Source organism: Toxorhynchites rutilus, chromosome 2 (assembly GCF_029784135.1).
Source record: "Toxorhynchites rutilus septentrionalis strain SRP chromosome 2, ASM2978413v1, whole genome shotgun sequence".
Classification (NCBI taxonomy): Eukaryota; Metazoa; Arthropoda; class Insecta; order Diptera; family Culicidae; genus Toxorhynchites; species Toxorhynchites rutilus.
In genome coordinates, this window is record NC_073745.1 from 302439222 (window position 1) to 302464244 (window position 25023).

General features: G+C 39.3%; 2 protein-coding genes across 4 annotated transcripts in view; one reads left to right on the forward strand and one right to left on the reverse strand.

Annotated features, from left to right (window-relative positions):
• Positions 1–25023, reverse strand: part of LOC129768828 (opsin Rh4) — a 276388-nt gene that overhangs the window by 34805 nt on the left and 216560 nt on the right. The gene's annotated exons all lie outside the window — the stretch shown is intronic.
• Positions 18714–20027, forward strand: LOC129768831 (uncharacterized). Its single transcript, XM_055770745.1, has one exon. It carries the CDS (start codon positions 18749–18751, stop codon positions 19901–19903), a length of 1155 nt encoding a protein of 384 aa, XP_055626720.1. The 5' UTR covers positions 18714–18748; the 3' UTR covers positions 19904–20027.

Genomic DNA, 25023 nt, shown 5'->3' on the forward strand with positions numbered 1-25023 from the left:
ATAGTTTTCATCCGGCGCAGCAGAAACACGACAGCGCAATGATCAAACGCCATCGATGTATGATCAAGTACAAACGATTTGGCTAATTGGTGGGAAGCAGTATTAAAAGCGATGAGTCACCGAAACATCCTTCCAATGACAGTAACCAAATTTGGCAAACTGGTTACGCGGTGGAGTTCGCCACGTTCGGGATTGCCGAGCCACAAATGTTTGTTTCACCTCAGACATCACCCTCATCAACAGGGAGATTTGGCTAAAACTTGACAGTCCTGCGTTATCGTCAGCAACTGTGAAAGCGAAGGTCGACAGTTTTAACTTTTGGTCCGTACATATTGAACCCTTCTGCTGTCTCGTCGACAGGTGCGCTCAAATAGTCTTTTACGGAGTGCAGAAGTCAGCTAATCTATATATATAAAAATGGAGTGATGTCTGTCTGTCTGTCTGATTCTTATAGACTCGGAAACTACTGAACCGATCGACATGAAAATTGGTATGTAGGGGTTTTTGGGGCCGGGAAAGGTTTTCGTGATATTTTGAGACCCCTCCCCCCTCTCTAAGGGGGGGCTGCCATACAAATGAAACACAAATTTCTGCATTACTCGGAAATTAACCAAGCAAACGAAACCAAAGTTGGCATGTGAAAGTTTTAGGGTGCAATAAATGTTTCTATGATGGTTAGACAGTCCTTCCCCCACTCAAAGGGGGGGCTGCCATACAAATGAAACACAAATTTCTGCATTACTCGAGAATTAATCAAGCAAATGAAACCAAATTTGACATGTGGAGGTTTTAGGATGCAATAAATGTTTCTATGGTGTTAAGATACTCCTTCCCCCTCTCTTAGAGGGGGCTGCCGTACAAATGAAACACAAATTTTTGCATTACCCGAGAATTAATCAAGCAAATTAAACCAAATTAGGCATATGGAAACTTTAGGGTGCAATGAATGTTTCTATGGTGGTTAGATACCCCTCCCCCCTCTCTTAGGGGTGGCTGCCATACAAATAAAACACAAATTTCTGCATTACTCGAGAATTAATCAAGTAAATGGGCGGGACGAAGTTTGCCGGGTTAGCTAGTAGACTATATAAATGCACGGAAGGTGTTCATGGTTTATAACGCAAGCAGGATAATCAACCGTGTTCGTATAAAGGTCGAGAAAGCCGGGATATCGATACAACGAATGAGCTAGCTATCCTTAGCTATCCTTGCGAAATCCTCAGGAGCACCAATCCGACCCTATTTTCGATCCACGATCCTTGGGCAGAGATCGATGAAGATCATGGCAGGAGTTAAACAATGCTGTTATTTGCGCAATTCTTTGACCAACACTCTGGAATGCTAAATGTATTATTGTATTGCCGCTGGAGTTGCCTATCACGGATGGGATCTTGACATAGGACTGTGACTGTGTGATTGCATTTGAGTAAAGTTTTTTCATTGTTCAAAATAAGTATTTTTTTCTTTTTCGATACATCGAATGGTAGCCCTGAAAACAAAACCGTTTCCTGTATAAACTTGTATCCTTTAAACTGGTTAGATGAGATAACGTGGTAGAATCCGGAACCACATTTGGTTCAAAAATGTACACAAAAATACCATTAAAGTCATTACTACCCTTTTCTTCTGTTTATTCAATTATGCAGAAAAAGACAAGGAGTCATCATTTATCATTTTTAAACACAAGTCTAAATAGTTAAGATCTACATAAATATAAGCCTAATTCAAATAAATCTATGACTACAGAAATATATTCTAGATGGAAATAGTATTTTATCCTTCGTTGCCACGTTGTGCGGAACATTGTTAGTAAAGGGTTGTAATAACTTTATAGACAGGAGATGTATATTAAGTATCTTATGGCCATGAGTGCTCACTTGGGAAGTTCGTGTAGCTGCTGTAGTGAACTGATCTCATTGGGTGCTAAGTTCTGCTTATGTATAGGAAAGGAAAAGGAGTGCATTCAAAGAAGTGAAACGAGCTTCTAAGGAAGACATAATATTAAGATTGCGACTACACAGGCTATAATAATTCGATATGCGTGAGTACACCCTTTCGAACTTCTAAATCAGCAGCCACTCAAATTCATTAATTGCATTTTTTACCTAACCAAACAACATGCTCGATATTATGACATCCTGGACCACAATTACATAAATTGTCAATAGCTAGACCTACACGATAAACACGTGAATTGAGCCCGAATTGATTGAACTTCGAGGAGAAGAGAGTTAAACTATTTTCCAAGATCATCCCTCCATTGATTCTGCCAACTTATAAATGTTTGTTCGAAAATGGAGAGTAAATCGTGATACGCTTCGACTCATACTGTGAGCTAATGCCGAATTGTCGGCAAAATGATTGCTCGTTGCTTTGTAAGTTGCGGCTAGCTCAGAGGTGGAAGTTAACCTCAGGGTCGGCATTCAACCTAGAACGAAGCGGACTCACGATTAAGACGGTTGAAGATAGAACCTTTAAATTTCTAGGATTCAACTTTTAATAAGAAGAGAATGGTAAGTACATTTAAATTTCATTATATTTTCTTTATTTTCAGGTTAGTTGTTAGTAAATCGTTGCGGCCGAGCAGGAACCAGGTAAGGCCAAGCGCAAATTGAGACGCGTATAGCGCGAGTAACTTGCCGCGATATAGCGCCTGTTTTTGTGGCAAATGAAAACAGATAGAACGGCGCAAATTGACTAGATGACACGAGATTGTGGAGCGCTCGTGAGACACGACTCGCGTGACGCTGTGGCTGAACCACAGTTTCTCGTGCTGGTCGTACCGGTTGTGGTGGTTGTGTTAGTGAACAATCATATAGCGCCGTGAGTTTGGCGTAGCGGGTGATTGTGTTAGTAAATAAATATATCGCGCAAATCTGTGTGAATCAGACATTTTATGCGAGTGGCACGTTATTTACACCAAACTGCGACTGAATATGCGCTTCACCACGCTCGTGTTCGTTTACGAGCGCTATACGCTTCACAATTTGCGCCTAGCCTAAGTATGGCGAAGATTTGAGGAGAGAGAGAGGTTGTTTGGGTTTTCTTTACTCACGCACGATGCCCGCACATAGGGATCGGTTTCATCGGCCCAAGTACGATGAGCGGGGACCAAGCTCTACCAGACCTCACCGTACTGGCCTCCAAAACGTTCAACCGACTCACCTGTGTGCGTGTGGAGCAGCGATAACGATGGGGGCTCGCTGACCACAGGCACATTGTTTAGGTACCTTTTCCGTCGGTATTCTAGCGAGGAGGGTGGAGGTCGCTCGTCGTGGACGGTTCCCGGGAGCTGCAACTTCTCCAGCCCTTATTTTCTCTCGCACTTCACTTCTCTATTTTAAAAGTACTTTTCTTCTGTTCGAATCGTTCTAAGTTCGATTCCTTCGACGGTCCGTGCGCTAAGAAGGAGTCGAATTTCTTCAACCTTTCTTTACAGCTCCGCTATTTCTTCATTTCGATCTTTCTCTTCGTCTCTCTCTCTCTCTCTCTCTCTCTCTCTCTTTCTCTTGCTATTTCTCTCTCTTTCTCATCTATCCTGCAGATATTCCTTCAGTTGTAGTCATTTGAGACCGGAAATTTCACAACCGGTTCCATGGCTGTAGTTGAGGTAGTTGTTTATTCGTTTATGTTGTTAGTTTTTTTTTTGACATCTGTCATTTGACTTTTTTTTTGACAACATGCTGTGCCTCAACATAGGTAGGTATATTTAAAAATTTCGTTAGTGTTGGTAAGTTGTTTTTTTTTATTGTATACTTATTTTTCATTCGCATCTTACTAAAATGTGAAAAGTGTTTTTTGTTGCGGTTTATATTTTTAAACCGTAACAGCTTCGAGGAGGAAAGCGAGTGGTTAGTGCTATCGAAAAAACATACTCATTTTAATCATCAAGATGTTTTACTTTTTTACTATATTTTCGGTTCGTGTTTCAAGCGCAAAAATTGCTGGATAAATTTCCTGTCTAATGGTATATAACACAACATATATCGCAATAACTATTTTGAGTAGTATGCGTTTGAAATCTCTTAATGGATCGTTACATTTTTCGTAGAGTTACCCCCCTATATAGAAATCAAAGACATAGTTCTATGTCAAAATCAAATTTGGGCAGGACGAAGTTCACCGGGTTTATTGTTTGAAACCAAATCCAAGAACAAAATTTATTCAGAAAAAAATTATAGGAGGTTGTGTCCAAGATACGACCGCATTGTTGACTTAGAACTACGCTGTTATTTTATATAAGTCATTATACATATAAGCGCAAATTCAATCCTAGTTGAAGGCAGATTTGCGACTGGCACGCGAACCCAAATAACTTGTAACATTCCAGTAAGACATTCAAGATGCTTGGTTTTCCCCAAATATTTTTTTGGCGCACAACCTTAACGCCTGCTTCGCCATAACGTCAGTTTAATGCATAGATGCATTCTCAAAGGCACCAACGAAGCCCTTATGATGACGGAAAACAAACAATGTTAACTGCTTGGAAAAAAACTGAATTATGCCACACAGCTTGTACTCTGCTGTAACACCCATTGATGCAAATTCGCTGATGAGTTTGTCAAGAGCGACCGCCTTCACCACCAGCGGGAGGAGCTTGATTTTGGTTGCTGCCTGGGTAACGGCGTTTACATTTTCGACCGACGTGCCGAAATCGCCTACTTCGCTGTTGTGCGATGCGGTGTCACACTCACGAAGGCTCGGTTCAGTGCGAGCGCTTTTCACTGCACTAACATCGCGTGCATCATTAGATGACGCTTGCCTCGAAATTTTTTTGCCCCTGCGTTCGTTTTTTGCGTTCAATGCAATGCGTTCGTTTTTTACAGGGCTCGAGCCTGCCTTCCTCTTCTTCTTGCTCATCACACAGCGTCCAATTTATGGCGCGGAAAGAAAAACACACGATGCGAATATCGCGAAAAACGAACAGAAAAACCAAACGACGATATCCAAGTTGGATTACCACTGGTGGGGTCCAATCTAGAGAGATTCCTCTCCTTGTATCGAGCTGTGTGTTTATGTGTGTGAAATCATCATTAGGTATGAATTGTATCCGCTCGTTGTGTTATGCTAGCTCACTCGCATCTGTGTTTTCATTCTATTCTATTTTTGGTTTTCGCCTCTAGCCCTGAGAAGGGCCCTTGTGGAAAGAAACTGTATTAATTCTGATTAATTATTGCATTGTAAATACTCCTCCTTCACCCGTCAAGAAAATAATCCTCTCCCGCCTGACGCTCTGCGGCAACCACGTTGCTTCGATGACCACCAAACGAGAGGTGGTGTGGCTTCAAATCGCGGATGGCTTATTTAAACCATATATGTTGGAAACGGGCAGAAACGAATGCTCGCTATTGACAGCTCTGTTCGGGAATGCACACAAATCGGCAGAACAAATGTATGGGAAAATGAGAATGTTTCCAGTTTTCATTAATTGAAACTGTTTAGGCATTAGTGGATTGTACTGTATAGTATATTAGGCTGTCAAAAAAGTCCTGCGGTATTTCCGCGAGGTGTCGTTGTCAGCGCGTAGTTCTAGTTGTATTCATTATATCGAGTCATACTATAGCTTGTTGGAAAGGTATTTTTGCGCGCTATAATATAGTCCTTGACAGTGTTTTGTTTGGTTAAGTCGTTAGTGAGTTATAGTGTCGCAAATATGGAGCAAAATAAAGAGAAAATCCGACATATTTTACAGCACTACTATGACAAAGGCAAAAATGCATCTCAAGCTGCCAATAAAATTTGTGCAGTTTATGTACCCGATACAGTTTCTATTTCCACCGCACAACGATGGTTTCAACGTTTTCGTTCTGGTGTAGAGGTCGTCGAAGATGCGCCACGCTCCGGAAGGCCTGTCGTCGAAAATTGCGACAAAATCGCTGAATTAGCCGAGAAAGACCGGCATAGTAGCAGCCGTAGCATCGGCCAAGAGCTGGGGATAAGTCATCAAACCGTTATTAACCATTTGAAGAAGCTTGGACACAAAGAAGCTCGATGTATGGGTGCCACACACGTTGACGCAAAAAAAAACATCTTTGACCGTATCGACGCATGTGAATCGCTGCTGAATCGCAACAAAATCGACCCGTTTCTGAAGCGGATGGTGACTGGCGATGAAAAGTGGGCCACTTACGACAACGTGAAGCGCAAACGGTCGTGGTCGAAGCCCGCTGAAGCGGCTCAGACGGTGGCCAAGTCCCCATTAACGGCCAGGAAGGTTCTGCTGTGTGTTTGGTGGGATTGTCAAGGAATAATCTATTATGAGCTGCTTCTCTATGGCCAAACGCTCAATTCGGACCTGTACTGCCAACAACTGGACCGCTTGAAGGTAGCAATCATGAAGAAGAGGCCATCTTTGATAAACAGAGGCCGCATTGTCTTCCATCAGGACAACGCCAGGCCACACACTTCTTTGGTGACGCGCCAGAAGCTCCGGAAGCTCGGATGGGAGGTTCTCTTGCATCCGCCGTATAGTCCGGACCTTACACCAAGTGACTACCACCTGTTTTTGTCCATGGCGAACGAGCTAGGTAGTCAGAAGTAAGCCACAAAAGAGGCCTGTGAAAATTGGCTATCCGAGTTTTTTGCCAATAAGGAAGCGAGCTTCTATAACAGGGGTATTATGAAGTTGGCATCTCGTTGGGAACAAGTCATCGAACAAAACGGCGCATATTTAACTTAAAACAGATGATTGTAACTAATTTTATGAACAAATGAAAATTCAAAAAAAATACCGCAGGACTTTTTTGACAGCCTAATATCAAACAAATCTTAGAGAATTTTCGATTCCAATGGTGTGCAAAGCATCAGAACTTGTTCGCTGTGGAAATAGTTATTAACGTTAAGTTTATTTCATAAAAAAAATTAGAGGCGAATGAACTGCAAAATTTAAAGCCTCTTAAAAACAATGAATAAATAATAAATACGTCACCTGTTTTCTGATTTGGCACCTTTTTTGAAAGACGTAGTTCTACGTCAAAAACTACGGTTTGGTGTGGTTTATGGTCCGGCGGCGTCATTGGGCCGTACTTCTTCCGTTATGATCAAGACCGGCACATTACTGTGAATGGGAATCGCTACCGCTGAATGATAACCGGATATTTTTGGCCCGAATTGGATGATATGGACTTGGACAATACGTGGTTTCAACAGGACGGCGCCACAAGCCACACGGCGAATTTAACGATCGATTTTTTGAAAACCAAGTTTGGTGAGCGTGTTATCTCACGAAATGGTCCAGTCAATTGGCCGTCTCGGTCGTGCGATTTGACGCCCTTAGACTATTTCCTGTGGGGCTACGTCAAGTCTATCGAACGTGAAATTACAGCAGTATCGGCCGATTTATGCTTAAAAACCGTCGAAAATTGGGTTCAGCGTCTGTACTTCGTCAAGCGTGCCCGTGGGGGTCACGCAATAGGAATCGAGTTCCATAATGGCATCAAATGTACTTTCACATGAATAAATAAGTTCATTGATATCCAAAACCGTTTTTGTTTTATTCAAAAAAAACTTTTGTAGCACTCTTAATGAAAAACCCTTTATATATCCAATAGCCCAAAAAGCGAGTTCGAATCCTACACCCTTTGGCTTTCGTTAGCGACAGTGGTGAAGAGATGCATTTTACGATTTCCAGAGTTGATTTTGTTTTTCGCCATAGTATGAATGTGACAAAAATCAGTCTGCTTGCAGAATTTTAAGGCTGCAGCAATGTTAAATACTAGAAACTTCTCCAATTTGACAAGCATTAACGTTGTGTCAGGGGTTCCAGGGTTCTACGATGGGAATATGCAAGATCTGGAGAATGAATTCCGTACCCTTAAGATAAAATTGCTCCGTAAGGAAATCACAGTTCCAGAAAACGAGTATGTGGTAGACAACAATTGGATGCATAAAAATAATTGACGGTTCGCTCGCATTTTCGGCGCTTCAATACCTTATTTGTAACGTTCTCACCATGCCTCAATTCTCTGCAACTGTCGAGCGATTTTTTCTGAATATAATCTGAACAATAATAAGCTTCGAAATAGGCTCAGCAATGATACGATGAACGCTATTTCGATGAACGTGTCGGCTGAGCGACACTAGTAAATGAAGTCCGATTGAGCTGATATTTTGTATAAGGTAGTTTTTGATGGGAATCAACAATTTTTAATCAAGTTCCCTTTGAAAATTCAAGATGGTCATTTTCATTGGCACTCTAATACACAGAGACTCAAATCCGTAATCGTACTCGTTTTGAATGTTATAAACAAGCTTTCAGAACATTCTATTTAGATAAAATTATATTGTCATATGAGAGTGAAAAGGTTTGCGTTGAAAGGTTTGGTATATGAAGCAAAGTGTCAACAAAGAGATGAGGATTAAAGTTTTTCCAGGACAATGACCCAGAGCTCAAGAGATATAAATTTCACACATGGTTACATTACAATTACTTAAAAGTTATTGATATTCCTTCACAATCTCCCGACATCAATCCCTGTAAAAAAACTAAGGAAGTTATCTGTGTAGTAAATTTAGAAACCATTAAATTTCTAAAAATAACGATTTTAAAAACCACTTAATCAAAAAAATGATACATATACCTTCCGAATACACCAAAAAACTCCTAGATAAATCTGAAGGCAGCTAAAGATAGTTGCAATGAAAAGGGATACCATAATAATGATGGAATTAGGAAATTGGCCAACGCCTTCAAAATCGAGTAGAGATTTCAACCAGCGTACGATTATGAGTTTGAGTCCATTTTCATACATTAGCACATACATTCGTCATTTTTAAAGAAATAAAAACCATTATTCTGAAAATAGATAGCAAGCCTTTCAACTCTCATATGACAATATAATTTTATCTAAATATAATGTTGTGAAAGCTTGTTTTCGAATTTCAACAGAAGGGATCTGCATGGTGGAGTACGATTAAGGATTTGAGTCACTGTAGATATAGATGTCTAATCTCTTTTTTATGCAGATAAACAAATTTTCGCTTGTAAATTAAAAACCTAACTAAAATAAATGAAAATAAAATAAAAGAAAAGTTAGTGACGTAACACGAGAATTGAAAATGAAGTTACTTTGCAAACATATACAAAATATGATTTAATAAAATTCATCCGAATGAAATCAAACTTTCTAGTTCAAGCTGACCATAAAAGAACTGTTCCAGAATACATTCCTGTATCCGTAACATAGAAAGATGTGTCTTCGGTATTTTCATTGAAGTTTCTAACAATTACGAATTGCCTTCTGGCGAGCCAGTTGGAAGGTAGTACTTTACCTCACTGCAGCTGAAAACTTTTATAGATAGCGACCCCTCTTTATGAGACGAGGATTAGATGCAGGTTTTATTTGTCAGAATTCAATCCTTACTGATAAGGATAACACTTGCAACAGCTTAAACTGCCCGCAGAAATGAAATCATCGTTATCATTTCCGAAACGCAGCAATATGATGAAATTCCGCGTTGAGTTGTTGTTGGTTCAGTCCTGTGCTCCCCTGAGCCGGCACGACAATTTGTGACTCATCGTCGCTTTTGAAAGCGGCAGACAAATGTGTGTTGTGAATACGTTTGGGTTCATCCGATGCCAGTCGGTATCCCACAAACACAGTTCGCCACCAACAGCGCGTATATCGACACTGTAACGCCTATAATTGCATAGCGAATAAACCCATCGGCCAATTACTTATACCAACACCGCGCTGGCCGTAATAAAACCCGTTCGCCGGCAGCGGACTCCGTTCAGTTCACTTGAACAGATTCGTTCGGTCTTAGCGCAAGTCGGTTGAGAAGAGTAGCTAGTAGTGAAGCATCCAAAATGGTCGGTCAAAATATGATTGGTTCGATTCCGGAGTTTGTCGGTTCCGTTGACGATTGGAATGTGTACCAGGAGCGGCTCGAGCAGTTTTTCGAGGTCAACGAGATCCCCGAGAACAAGCGGGTTGCGTTGCTGATCAGCGTGATCGGTGGGGATTCGTACAAAACGTTGCGTGATCTGTGTCACCCCGTGTTGCCCAAGAACAAAACCTTCGAAGAGTTGTGTACCGCCCTTCGTAAGCAGTATAGCCCCCAGGTGGCGGTGTTCCGGGAACGGACCGTGTTTTACAACTCGCGACAGGAGGGCCACGAAAATGTCACCCAGTGGTACGGTCGGTTGAAGAAATTGTCGGTGGACTGTAAGTTCGGGGAGAACCTGGAGGCAATCCTGCTGGACAAGTTTGTGACCGGGCTGAGGAGTGGTCAAATTTTGGACCGACTGTGTGAAGAAAATGAAACGATGAAGCTCGAGCAGGCTCTCGAGCTGGCGGTGAACAAGGAGTGTGCCATTAGTGGGCAGTAGTGAGTGAGAGAATGATTGTGTGTTTAACTAATTGCGAGTGGGATGAATGTGAATGATTGTGATTGCCTGTGAGAAGAGTTGAGCTGTTATGTTCACGAATAGTTATTTATTCTCTAGAAAATAAGTATCGTAAGATAAGTTACGTAAGATTATTTTGTACAAAGAAAGCGGGAAAATATAAAACAAACTGAAAAAATCCAAATGTTTCACTATTATATGCAAAAAGAAAATCCACTGCTTCCGCAATTTTTCAGTTCAATTCAGTGTGAAAAAAATCTCGCAGCTTGGTACGCAACATGTGAAGATGAAGAGTGTGTAAAGAAGATGGAAATTCTTATTTTTCTTACATCGTGGTTAAAATTGTCGGAGGAATCGGGAAAAACTGCAGAAGTTGCAGATATCGCGATAAGCTGACAGTGTTAACGAGATCAAAGAATATGGAAAATGAGACAATGATGTCAAGATTGTGACCTTGAAGTGGGTATATATTCAAGTTAATTCTAGAAGGAGGCTGTTAATAACAAATCTAGGAAATGCAAAAATGGAAATACTCGAGCAGATAAACCGATGGTAGGTGCTCATGTTTATTCTTGTGTATTCCCGTTTCCCTTCAATAAGCTCCATTCATTGGACAACGTGTGTCAAATTATACGATTATACACTATAACGCAATCATAATTAACATAATTGCACCATTATTAGATATGTCCGACCATATCACTATATTGGTACCCAAAACATAAGAATGCTTATGCCTTAATCAATCACAAAAATTTATCCACACTGAACTTTAATTCCAACATCCGGAAAACAATTGACGAAAATCCGTTATTTTTCGACCTTCCAGAGTCCATCTTAAACATTGACAAATTCGCAATGCAAGTCTCATTTTACGTCGATGCTTGGAATGCATCGTTCGGTTTTGTGCTTTCCTCCAAACTGAAATCACCTAATCCGAATAAGTTCATGAACTTTATTGTTCTATCCTGACCACATAACCAATCTCGTTCTAACGATTTCCCTACTCAGATCCAATTACCAGCTATGTTTCCAAAGGAAACAGTGTTACATATTGTTTATTGTTTCTTGTTTATAATTCATCCATCGGACTTCAAAGTCTACATGAACACTACCCTTACACAACATTTAAAATTCGATCACGGAAAACTTTACAACTCACATTGAAATCAAACAAATAATAAAAAAGAATTAAAAAGCACACACACAGATGAAACTGGCTCGTGCTGAGCATAATCTGTTCGGTGTGGTGGAAGTCGTAGGAAACTCCGTTGTCTGAGTGGTCGTGGTACGACGTTAATATTGAATTGGGTGAGAATCCATGGGGTATCTATCTCACCAAGAGGAAGTTTTCCGACGAATGTGGCTTTGATTATGTTCCGTCTCTTCTCCAGTGTATCGCCAGCAGACGGCATCGGCTTTCATATGATGGGAGCTCATTTGGATTTTGCCAAGGCAGAAATCTCAATGCGTACCTCAGAAACTTCGATTATATTCTCCCAATCCTTTCGATCCATACCCTGCGAAAGGGGTTCCATACTACAACCGCTGTTTCCAATGTGGACCGAACTAAACTAAAATACAGAGATCTTAAGTAGTATGGGTCACGGAATTCTGCGGATATCCGGAAGATGAACCCTAGGTTTCGGTTGGCGTTGTTGATGACATAGTCATAATGTTCACGGAAGTTCAGCTCCGAGTCCAGCATTACACCGAGGTCCTTCACAACGCGTGTACTTTCCAATGGCTCGTTTTCTATACAGTAGGTCCGCTCATCTGCACTAGTAACGAATAATAACTTTCCAAAAAAAATGACAACAGTTGACAAAATACCTTCTAAAGCTTGATTCATTTAGAATCCAGAATCACAAAAACCAGTTGGTACACATATGTTTTTATATTGAAATACAGATAATTTATTGTTTGTTCTAGAAAAAAATATTGAAAAATTACAATTTTGATTGATTTTCGTACTAAACCCTCCATCAAAGTTTGGATTCTCTGTTGGACAACCTTAGCGGTCATTTCATTCCACGATCTCTTCATGTCTGCAGCATCCCGAGTCACTTTGATACCCTTCTTCTATTTCCGCTCGACAATTGCCCAATATTTTTCGGAATTGGGGGCAATTGAAAGGATTGAGGACTTTTTCAATGTAATCGACTCCATTTTCACGGTACCACTGGGGCACTTCTTGACTGTAACACTACCGTCCTAAGCATATTCGTCCCATGGTACTTTTCGACAATTTTCACTTTTCTTCATAAAACGATGTTTTTATGCCTAATCTTCCGGAAAAACACAAAAAAAAACATATTGTCTGTTCCCAGTTATAATTTTTTAACCCTTTCGTCGCCCCGTCACCCAGATACGGGTGACACTTTCCTCGTTCAAATTTAATAGGATTTTCAAAATGAATTTGACAGAATAGGCACCTAAATGTAACTATAGGATATGTAGGAAAATAATAAAATCATAATCATATTAATATAATGTTTATACTATTCTTTTTATCAATTTATAGCCCAGAAGGTTTGTACTGGAGTTATTTGCGAAACCCATATAATATGACTTTGGCATGTGCTATTGTTGTCAATTCGTCTTCAAATAGAAATAAATTTCATTAGATTATGTAAAGTTGTCTACAAACTATGTTTGGTCTTCATTTAATAATTCATCCGCAATTTGGGCCTCGCGAGAAGCTCAAAAACAGCGCATTGGGCGACGAACGTGTTAACGGGTACCGGCATCTATATTGCCACCAACGATTTTATTTTTTTCTCTTCTTTAACAATAAATTATCACTTCTAACCTTATGTGGTAACTTGTTCTGATGTCTAGCAACATGCCTGATTTTTTGAGCGCAAAAAATCAAAAACTATTTATTTTTGAGCCATTTTTGTGTTAACAACTCCCAATTTAGAGCAGCCAGAGTGAATAGTCATTTTGCTGAAGTTTTCAATGCATATGAATTGTTTAGGACCTGCTGAGTCTGATCATGAGTTTTATTAGTTGTTTTTGTTGAAACTAACATCAAAAATACAAATACAAAAAAATCATTTTCACCATCAAGTGTTTTCCGCTAGACGGGCAGGTGGCAACTATATTGCCACCAAAATTTTACGCTAGCCGGGCACATGGCAATTATTTTGTCACCAACATCTAACACTAGCCCTTTTACGGGTGGGTGGCAGCTATATTGCCACCAACATATTACGCTAGCCGGGCAGGGGGCAACTACATTGCCACCAATTTTTTCAATGTTTCTGATTGTTTTGCGTATTGAAAAAAAAGGTTTGTGTATTTTACCATGTAAACATGTCGTTGTATTGGAATTTGCGTTGATTACATGCCTAGTTCTCACAGCCCATTAAAGGGTTAAAATAACATCAAGCTCAATTAGAGGCGAATGAACTGCAAAGCTTAAAGCCTCTTGAATACAAATAATGGAATGGAATCAAACCTATCAAAATAGCTATAAAAACCACTCAATAAAATGTTATTCCTGAGTCATAGCGTGAAACGCTCATGTCATGAAAATCAATAAAATAAATTTGTGTTGATATCAATACAATTACTATTTTTACGTTTAATAGGTCTATAATGTAAGTTTTAGCAAATTTAACATCGGTTAAGAAAATTGTATTGCAGAGCTCGGATCACTGCCACGGCTGCCTCTGCTGTCAAAAATAGTAAACAGAAAAATATTACATTCAATCAAAATGCCTCAGTCTGCGGGCTGCGATACGAATGAAACACAAATTTCTGCATGACTCGAAAACTATCAAGCAAATGAAGCCAAATTTGGCATGTGGAGGCTTCTATCGTGAATCAACAATCCTCTCCTCTCTCTAAGGGGGAGGGGGATACCATACAGATGAAGCATAAGTTTCTGCATAGCACAAGAACTAATCAAGCAAATGGAACCAATTTCGGTATATGGAGGTTGTAGGGGGCAATACACGTTCATATGGTGGTTTGACACTCCTCCCCCTCCCTAAGGGGGGCTGCATTACTCGAGGAAGGAATTGTCCGATTTAGGACTGTCTTTATTCTATCATATTTTCTGTATCAAACATTTATGTCATGTAACTGAGAAACATGTTATTTGCAAGTGGCTAGAAAATCTTGAACGAGAATTTTGTCTGAAAGTAATCCCGATTGGACCCATGGACGTGCGCATAGTAAGAAAACGTGAATGTCACAATAAATTTTGGGCGGGAAAAAGTTTGCCGGGTATAATAAATTATTTTAAAAAAAATTGTAAGGGGTTGTATCTAAGACACGACCGCATATTTTCGACGTAGAACTACGCAATTATATTCTGCAATCCACTTGTTTATCACTTCGAACTTTATTTTTGCATCGGAATTTTTGTCATAGATTATGTTCTTCGTTACAAATAAATTTGATGAACGTCCTTTTACGTTTGATATGATGCCTAGGACTACCAAAATATGTGAACGGAAGAATTGTCAAACGATCATTGTATTTTACATTTCCATCTAAAAATTTTGCACATCTCATGTTTACGTAGTTCTCGAACCGCGAAAGTTCATTCACCTCTAGTATCTGAAATGACGATTTTCGAAGGCTTCACAGTTTAAAATTACGGTTTAGGGAAACATATTTCGGTCTGCACAACGACAAGCGAGTACAAAAGTACTCAACACCAAAAAAAAATCCCCTACTTGCATGTATTTGTATAGCGGATTACCCCAGGCACATTAATTTTGAAGCCCACAATGGGAAAAAATACCCCCGACTTGCATGTTTCGACAAAGCGGATTCCCCCAGGCACATGGATTTAGAAGTCCGTGTTAGGGAAACACAGCTCGGTGGGAACAAAAATACCCCCAACTTGCATGTATATTTGCAGAGTGGATTTCCACAGGTACATCGATTTTGAAGTCTGTGTTGGGGAAACCGTAAATCGTGTCAATCAAATCTTGGTAGTTTAGACGTTTAAATAACGCTTGACATTTTACAGTTATTCAATTGTTCATCTCATGTAAAATAATATTTTATTATCTGTGATAGACGCATAGAAATATTTCCTATCAATTGATGCAAACATCTTCCCGATCTGTTAACCCATTTTAGGCCAAGCGTTCGAAAAATCGAACAGCAACTTTGATAATTTTTCATGTCTTTGGACAGGAACCTTATGGTAATGTTTTTGCACCAAAAGATAGCTTAATTTATTAGCTATCACTTATATCGATTTCATACAATTTTGAGTAACTTTTTTGGATAATAAATTCGATTTAAAGCAAGTATGTTTGGAAGGTGTTTTCAATTTCCATTAAAAACCCCAATAAAATACAAAAATATGTGAAGTTTTCTACAGTACTGCTCTGATAAAAGAACATACATTGTGATATAGAGCGAAAATCATTTGATTGAGCCGCATACAGGAAAATAACAGCCGGGGAAATTTAGTGTTCGAAAAATCGAACGTTGGCCATAACGAACATTTTTTTTTCTGCTGAATCAACACCAACACATCTAACATCCGCTGCGCATTTTGATTTGTTTACTTTAGAAGACGGAAGGTTTTTCATTTCTTTTTGCATTTTCAGTTGTGAATGTTTGCAAATATCGATTAATTTAGCAAATATTATCGAAAATCTGTATGATTTTTTGTCCGTAACAACATTAGGTGATGGCGGCCCGTAGAATTTCTTTTGTGGAGGAGCTGGAGTAAATGATCAATACGTGCAACGAGGATCCTTATGAGATTGTTTGGGTGAATATTCTTCCGCCGGACCGAATAATAACCTCCCAACCCTCTATGCCATTGTTTTTTAGCAGTACTCTGGTACTTTGCAGGTTTTGGAAAATGTTCGATTTTTTCGGGAAATGGATAATTGGAGAGACTAGTTTTTAAGCATTGACATTTCTCCACAGTTAACAATAAAAATAACACAGCATATGCTTTCGTTTGAAAGAAAAAGCCTGTCAGTAATAAGTTAAAATTACATGAAATAAGAAATGCCACATCTCACCTTAGGTGGATTAATTTGGATTTATACTTAGAGACCTCCATTCTCCTGTTCTTGTTCTTCCGGGAATCCAAAATTGATGCATTTATGAATAACGTATATTTGCTAATTGAAGTGACTTTTAGTTTGCAGTATGTTTGTACTTACAAAAAAAAATGCGGGTTTCGGCCAATGTTCGATTTTTCGAACAGTCATTTCCCGGAAAATGGAAGAAGGGAAAAACATAATTCTTGAACATTGGAGTTCCTTTAGCGTTAATAATCGAAAATACAACAATGGCTTTCGTCAAAAAAATAATTTTTACAGCTTGGTCGTTAATGGGTTAAGAAATGTTCGAGATTCGAAATACGGGTAGGGTTAGCACACAAATCGGCAAACCAAATGTATGGGAAAAAGGAAGTTCTTCCAGTTTACATGAATTTAAACCGTTTAGAGATTAGTGAATTGTAATGTATAGCATATCAAACAAATCATAGAGAATTTCTGATTCGATTGGTATGCAAATCATGAGAATTGCTCACATTGAAAATAGTTATTGACGTTAACTTTATTTCATAAAAACGTGACCTGTTTTCTGATTTGGCACCCTTCCTGAAAGACGTAGTTCTACGTCAAAAAAAACTAGCTTGGCTTCAATTTTATATGTCGATCATCTGAATCGGTCCAGTAGTTTAAAAGTAATGATTTTTTAAAAATTGAATTTTTGTTGTTCGGAATTTGAGACAAACGTAATTAAACATATTTTTAGTTTTTAACCGTCAATAAGTATTTGTAAATAAATTTTATTGTGGTCAAATGAAAAAGCTCTATTGCATCTAAAAATCAAATTAATTTCGCTAGATAGTACCATGTTGAGTAATGAGACACTGTTTAAAGGCCAAAAAAGTTTAAGTGTTCAGAATTTGAGACAAAAAGAGCAGAATTTAGACAATTTTTAACATGTTCATTACAAAATTGATTACCAACTTATAACATTAAGTGGATGAAACGTAGCAGCTTGAATTTTTAATAATAAGCATTGAAAACTGGAAAGTAACATATTAGAATTGCCGTTTGTGGTTCAATTTGTTATTCGAGGAAAGAATTTATTTTCTCGATGCGAATCTAAATTAAAATACAAATTGTTTATATGAACGATCTCTCTAAAGTGATACATAGTCAAAGTATGATTAGCCTCGAAACCCACATCATGGTTTGCATGGTTAGATACTCCCTCGAAAACAGATGTGTTCTTATGAGTCTTTTTCTGGTGTTCCAAATCTGTTTTACGCAACGAAAAATGGTGTCTAGGAAAGTCCTGCTGTCCCATCACTTCCCAAGCTGGCATGTCAATTTAAAACAAACCCAACCAATAAGTTTCCGGTATTCCCGGTATGTCGGTATGTCGGTATGTCTCGAAACCATTCATGGAAATAGCGGTTTCGGAATCATTTCGTTTATGATAAACAATGTTGTTTACTACAACAGATACTCTGAATTCGACATTTATTTAAATTTATTGATCTTATTGAAGTTTATCTTTCGAATTCGAATGAATCGTTGGTTATTTATCATCGAAGTAATATTTAATTTATTGTAGTTTTCAGGGGGTGTAATGATTGAATATATGAATTCTTAAATGTAGATGAGGCGGAGGATATAATTTGATCTACAATCCACCCAAATTAAGTTACCAATCTTTCTTGGATGACTACACATTGAATTTCCTCTTTCCAGAGTTTTTTTTTTCAATTAATAAACATGATAACCCATGACTGTAAAAGTTATTTTCGGACTAATTTCTCTCATTTGAAGAACGAACATGTCAATTCTTGTCGACCCACTTCTAATCGAGGGGTCTGTCACTGTTCATCTAAAAATCCCCATTCGAAACGCATGCAACTTCCACAACCGGAAATTATATAATTTATTCAAACCCGTTCACTTCAACGAATCTTGTTTGTAAACAAATCATAATTTACCGCACCCCTCGCGCGGTCAACGTTTACAATCGTCGAAATGTGCGCACGAGAGAAAATGATCAAAACAAAACTACACCAACCTTGCTGAGTCACGCTGTGGTCGTTACGCATCGGTAGAGCGCGACGCGTGGATGCGGCTTTTTGCACGCCGATCAAACTAGAAATTGTACCAACATTGATGCAACAGCGCTTGAATGTGGTGAAATTCGAACCGATGGTCGTATGAGTCGTACCATCCCCCAACCAATCTCTCTCGCATGTCAACAAAGTTCGGAATGACTCATACACCGGTCAATCGCGACATGAATAAACACGACTATCGCGATGCAGTGAGCAAAAAAAAAGCTCCAGCGATAGATTACAGAGAAGCCCTACGCTTGTGAGGTACGTATAAATACTCCGGAGAAGCTTTGACGTTGTATCAGAACGCAAGGATGGCTTCTAGCTGTAACAGTCCCGGAATGGCGCAAGTTGGCATCATCCCCGAGTTCAGCGGGGACACGGACGATTGGAACGTGTATCAGGAGATTCTGGAGGAGTTCTTCAAGGCGAACGGAGTGCCAGATGACAACCGAGTGTCAGTGCTCATCAGCGTGATTGGCACTGAAACGTATCGCACTCTGCGATATCTGTGCTACCCCACTTCACCGCGAGAGAAAAGCTACGAGGAGTTGTGTGCGCTGCTTGCTAAACAGTTTGTGCCAGAAATTGCGATCTTTCGCGAGCGTGCCAAGTTCTATCGGGCACAGCAACGCCGCGGTGAAGATGTTAAATCGTGGTACGCGAGATTGAAGAAACTATCGGTGGAATGTAAATTTGGAGAACATTTGGAGCCACTGCTGCTGGACAAATTTGTGGTGGGACTTGCGGCGGGACCGATTCAAGATCGACTATGTGAGGAGAACGAACAGTTGACACTGAAGGATGCGCTGGATTTGGCTGCTAACAGAGAGTCCGCAATGCAGGATGAAGACATGGCGGAGGATCTGGGTGAGCTGGGTTTGGACGAACGCAGAGGCGGACGCAGGAAGCACGGTCGCCACGGACGCCACGGTAGATCTCACGGTTACGAGATTGAATTTGGCCACGGTCCACATCATCATCACCAACATCCACACCATGGTCCAATGGGACGTCATGGACATCATGGTCCGATGGGACACCACGGTCCCATGGGGCGGCATGGCCCAATGGGACGTCACGGTCCTCCAATCCCACCGGAATTCTTCCGTGGTTTCCACGGATTTGGTAGAAGAGCGGAACACGAGTGCCCATTCAAGCAGCGCGGTCGTGAGATGAAACGTTGGGCTAGGAAATGGCGCAAACATGGACGCCGATCGAGTTCCACTAGTTCCAGCTCCAGTTCGAGCCCGAGCAGCTCGAGTGAATCGAGCGGAGATGAGAATGAGCAGAAACGCAAGTGTCGCAAGGGACGTAAGCACGGACATCGGCATGGAAAGGGTGGACGTGGTGATTCACAGTGTCCACGTGGGAAATCTGGTGGTGGCAAACGGTGTGGCCGAACGGACAAGAACGATGCGGAGGAACCGCTAGTGACGGAGAACACCGAACCAGAACTGATTGAGTGAATTTTTAGTGCGATTTGAGGCATCACATAAAACATATAATACCATTTATATCTTATCCAACCCCTGTATACTCGTATGATTTAGTAATGAAAAAACAATAAAAAAAATCAATATCATTTCAAAAGTCTTGTATTAAAATAGAAAGAATCCTCCTATGTTTTTATATTCGATGAGACGTTGTGTTGTGTTGTGTTGACTTTCAAATCTTCACTAGTAACATAAACTTTGATCACCTCTTCACGATCGGGACTATGATGTTGAAAGAAACAACTTGTGTACATGAAACAAATAGGTGAAATAAACACATTTTTAAAGCAAACATTATGAGTTCTGAGATCATGAAAAAATTACCGTTTTCGTGTAGAATAAATGTCATATCAGCAATTCCATGGAAAAAAGTTATGGGATTTCTCAGCATTTCGTGATATTTAGAAGAATCGTTTTTTATCGAAAATAATTAGATTCGTTTTTTTTTGTTTCATTATTAGAATGGTCCTTTCCATGTTAGATTGGTCCAAAAAATCATTATTTTTCAACAAAAATTCAACAAATTCAATATTATTCCATTAAAAAAATGTATCTTTGCGGTAAAAACAACAAAAATTGGTTCAGCGGTTGAGAAGATTGATTTTTTTTGAAAAATCACGTTTCGAAAACTCACGATTTTTTAGACCAATCTAAACTGGAAAAGATTAATTAAATGACGAAATAAAAAAAGTGCGGGTCTAATTGTTTTCGATAATGAACGATCCTACTAAGGAGTTGTCCACATACCACGTGGACAGTGTTTGTTATTACAAGAGGAAATTCGAAGAACCCCTCGCATCATTGCATCAGTTTCTTGTAGGGGTGTACTGTACTAAACAAACAATGGCAGGCAAGCAAGTAAACATCGGCTCTGTGAGCGAAGTAGATAGATGGGAATAAAGGCTGATTTAGACGATGCCAGTCAGCGCTCTAGTTGAAGTATCCGGTGAACAGAGAACAGACACTCTGTTCAAGTTACTTGTACCAGTATCGAACAAGTAATTGACCTCTAACTTGAACAGAGTGTCTGTTCTCTATTCACTGGATACTTCAACTAGAGCGCTGACTGGCATCGTCTAAATCAGCCTTAATGAATGTTTTGTATGAGGTTGAATCGATGTAAAAATGAATAATTGTATTATGTATGTCTAAGGCCTTTTTTTGTAGAAGAAATTATTATATTCCTGACCACCAAAGGCGAAAGGTTGCCATTATATTTTAGAATCCAAATTTATTGTATGAGGTCCAATATTGTATTTTGTGAATAAATGTGAAATTGTAGAGTTATTTGTCAATATAAAGTATTGTTTTGAAAAGTGAGTGTTGTTTTAAAAATAATTTTGCTGAAACCTTGGTTGCCGAAGAAATCACAGACCTGAATACGGAGCCAGTTCCACAACAAGCACGAATTTGTATAACCATAATATAATTGCTATAGCCCTTCCCTGTTAATCACGTGGACATTTTTCCAATTTTTCGATGAAAATTCAAGGAAATAATTGGGTTGCGTCTATGTTCCATTTAAGATTTGTTTCATTTTATATTTCTTTTTTTTTTGGGCTTGAGCTTGAGCTTGAGCTTGGGTAGACTGTACAATTCGTAGTTGCTCTCCGTGATTGACCTGAACCAACCAAATTGCACAAAGAAAACAAAGAATGACGCTTGGGACTAGCAAATCATTCGCGTTATGCAAATTTCGGCGATTCGAGCTTTAAATGGTCAATAACGACGCCGGCCACGTCCTTACAGTCACCAGGGGAAGGGAAGGGATGTTAGTATGATATCCGCCGCCCAAAGGCCAGAAGGGTCGCCTCTATAGCGTGGTTCCCTAGCGAATATCATGGAAGGGATAGTTGTTAGTGGGCAGAGGTAATAATCAGGATTCACCGAGGTAAGTGATGCGATTATGTAAACGTGAACTACCGACCACTCGACGAAACGAAATTCCGAATGGCTCATGTTTCACAACATTCATCTATTATTCATCGCGCGTATTTTTATCGAACTCCAATCGAGACGACAGAAAATCGTTCTCGGGAAACCTGAAAAGGTAATCCGGAAAACTTCTCTAAAAATTATCAGACCGGTAATATACTTAGTTATTTATCGTGCCTACTCTTTATTGTCTCTATTGTTTATCTTTATTCTTCTGAAATAACCGAACTAGTGATATATTTTGTTACTAATTGTGCCTACTCTTTATGAAACTCAATCGTGGCGGCAGAAAATTATCGGAAAATATCCTTTAAAATTAATCGGACCGGTGATATATATTTCGTTATTTATCTTGCCTACTCTTTATAAAACCCGAATCGCGTCGGCGGTAAAGAATTAAAGGATACAATAAATTATAGAAATATAAAATTGAAGAATAAAAGAATCATAGAATCATATAATTATAGAATTGAAGAATCATAGAATTATGGAATTATGGAATTATAGGATTATAGAACTAAAGCATTAAAGAATTAAAAAATTAAACAATTGAAGAATTTAAATAACATGTATGAAAAAATTAAACATTAAACTTATCTGACGTCACTGCACGCCCAGCCCATCAGCCAAGTCGCGATTCCCATGCTTGTGATACTACAATAGAAGATGGGTGTAAGATCGAAAGAGTGTATACAACACACATACACAGGTACACATTTACACGCTCCGTTCCACGTGCCAGAAACTCCGAATATGAAATAGTGATATTTTCACTTCAGCACTAAATTCGTAAAACTGAAAGGAATGATTCCATTCTTTCTCTCCTTCTGCTTCCAACACTATCACCAAATATTACCACGCGATCGGCGAGGAAAATGAACTCTAACACTATCTCATGACACCAAATAGTCAGACTGTATGCAGTTCTCTGCTTGAAATGCGTCCCACATCGTGACTGCAAATTATACGCACACATATACACAGCCTATAACATCAGTACCACAATACTCACTCTCCTCAAGTAAAAGATGAGCGGAAAAATGGCAGCACAAAACTCCTTCACTAATGGAGGACTAGGGGCAAAAATCGCGCTTTTATCCACATTCCCGAACCATTCGCAATCGGGAAACACTTCGCACGGTAAGCACACGATTGTCGCTTGATATCACGACAACTTTCGATCACTTTGATGCACTTTTTCACCTGCAAAAACCGTCTGTATTCGGGAGCACTTCATGAAGTGTGTTCCCCTCTGAAACGATCCTTTCTCCTCACTACGTCAGTACGTAGATTAGTTAACCCTAAGTCATCTGTAATCGTTCTGTATTTTACATACTGAATAACAAAAGTGCTACGAATTTTATTTTGTCCATTTTATATTTCATTTTTTTTTATTAAAAAAACAAGAAGTAACTCAAGTAAATACATTTTAAGTTTAGGATGACGACTCAGTGGAGCCAACTAAGAATCGACTAGGAATCCAGCGGAAAACCACACCAGACACCGACACACACCCACACAGATTTGTACCGGATAGGTAATAAAAAAGGAAAAAAATGTATACACGCTTTTTAACTACACTCCACATCGGAGCTTCGATTAGAGCCGACCCTGAGAGCGATTGAACTCAAGCTCGAGCTTGCCATCATAAAAGAGGCCTTGAGAGCCCAACCTCAAAGGTTCCTTAGGCTCAGACCAATGTCCTGGAAAAAAGGTAATGAAGATGGTTGAGTTTCGAGCGACATAGCATGCGCTGCTATAACTATTTCGCAAATAGTGACGTCAGTCGTTGTGTTTATCTTTGATCGCCCACCGCATCCATGTAAAAATGCTATTTTCAGGAAGTAATTTATCAATTAAAAATGTACATTTTTGTAGAGTTCCCGCTGAATATGAGGCAAATGTTATAGCGTGAAGTGAAAATTTGTGAAATCACGTCGAGAAAGACGGATAAAAGTGATATTTTCATGTGCCATTTTCACTCCCCCACGTTCATAGAAACAAACGAAGTTTCATTATTTTACCGTTATGAAGTTGATGTTTCGAAGACTCTCAGTGTCGTTGTGTATGTTGTGAGATAATAATCGCCAATTATTCAAAATTTCACCGGAAATGATACTGCTTTCGAGAACTAAGCATACGATTGCTCTCTGGACCTTTTTACTACATGAATAATCGAAATAAGCCACGATATAATTGTCATCTGTTTTAAAAAACAACCAGTTGAATGATTCCATGAGAATTTTGGCTCAAATTATCATGCAACCGTGAGTGTTTTCAACATAGTTTTGTTTCTTCCATATACATTCCATATTGAATGCAAATAATGACGACACGATGTTTGGCTTGTCAATACAGATACACTTCGCCTACTGCTCCACCTTTATATGTACCTCATTGCGTTCAGACCAGGAACTGAGGTGTTGCGGAGGTCCGTTTGTTGATCGAAACAATAAAGCTTATTCAGTTTTTGAGGGAGAATAACGAAATACCCTAAAACCACAAACTGAATTTTTTTCTTAAATGTTCTTGAAATTTATAGACAGGATAATGTGTGGGCTCTGTTAAGTGGATTAAGTTTGATTGTACCAGGATGAAGGAACCGACAATCAGTGAGTTGTTGATAACGTTAAGTTAACGGATCGTTTAATAGAATTCCGGAGCCTTCCGTTTTTCATGGATGATCCTTTAGCAATATAAAAGCTTTATTGATCACAGTTACTCTCAAAATACGGTACATACACCCAAAATTGATTTTTAGCTCATGTTTTGTCATCCCGGTTTATGACATTAAATGAGACATAACATAACAGAAAATGTCATGACTCACAAATACTGGTAAGCATTTGTATGATATACATGGTACAGCAATATAAGATTATACGAGTGAGCGAAACAAAAGACAAATAAGCTTTCCGTATACTTTGCCACATACACGGCCCAGGGTTGTGTCCCATTCACCCGAAACACGTTTACCCGAAGCACATTCACTCGAAAATGCACATACCCGAATAACATTCACCCGAATGTAACAAATACCCGAATGCAGCATATACCCGAATGCAACGCTTACACGAATGTAACAAATACCCGAATTCGACATTTACCCGAATGCAACATTTACTCGAATGGGATGTTTACCCGAACGAATCAGATTA

What these genes read in the sequence shown, in the direction of transcription:
- LOC129768831 (XM_055770745.1), top strand. Translation starts at nt 18,749, where the DNA reads ATGGCTTCTAGCTGTAACAGTCCCGGAATGGCGCAAGTTGGCATCATC.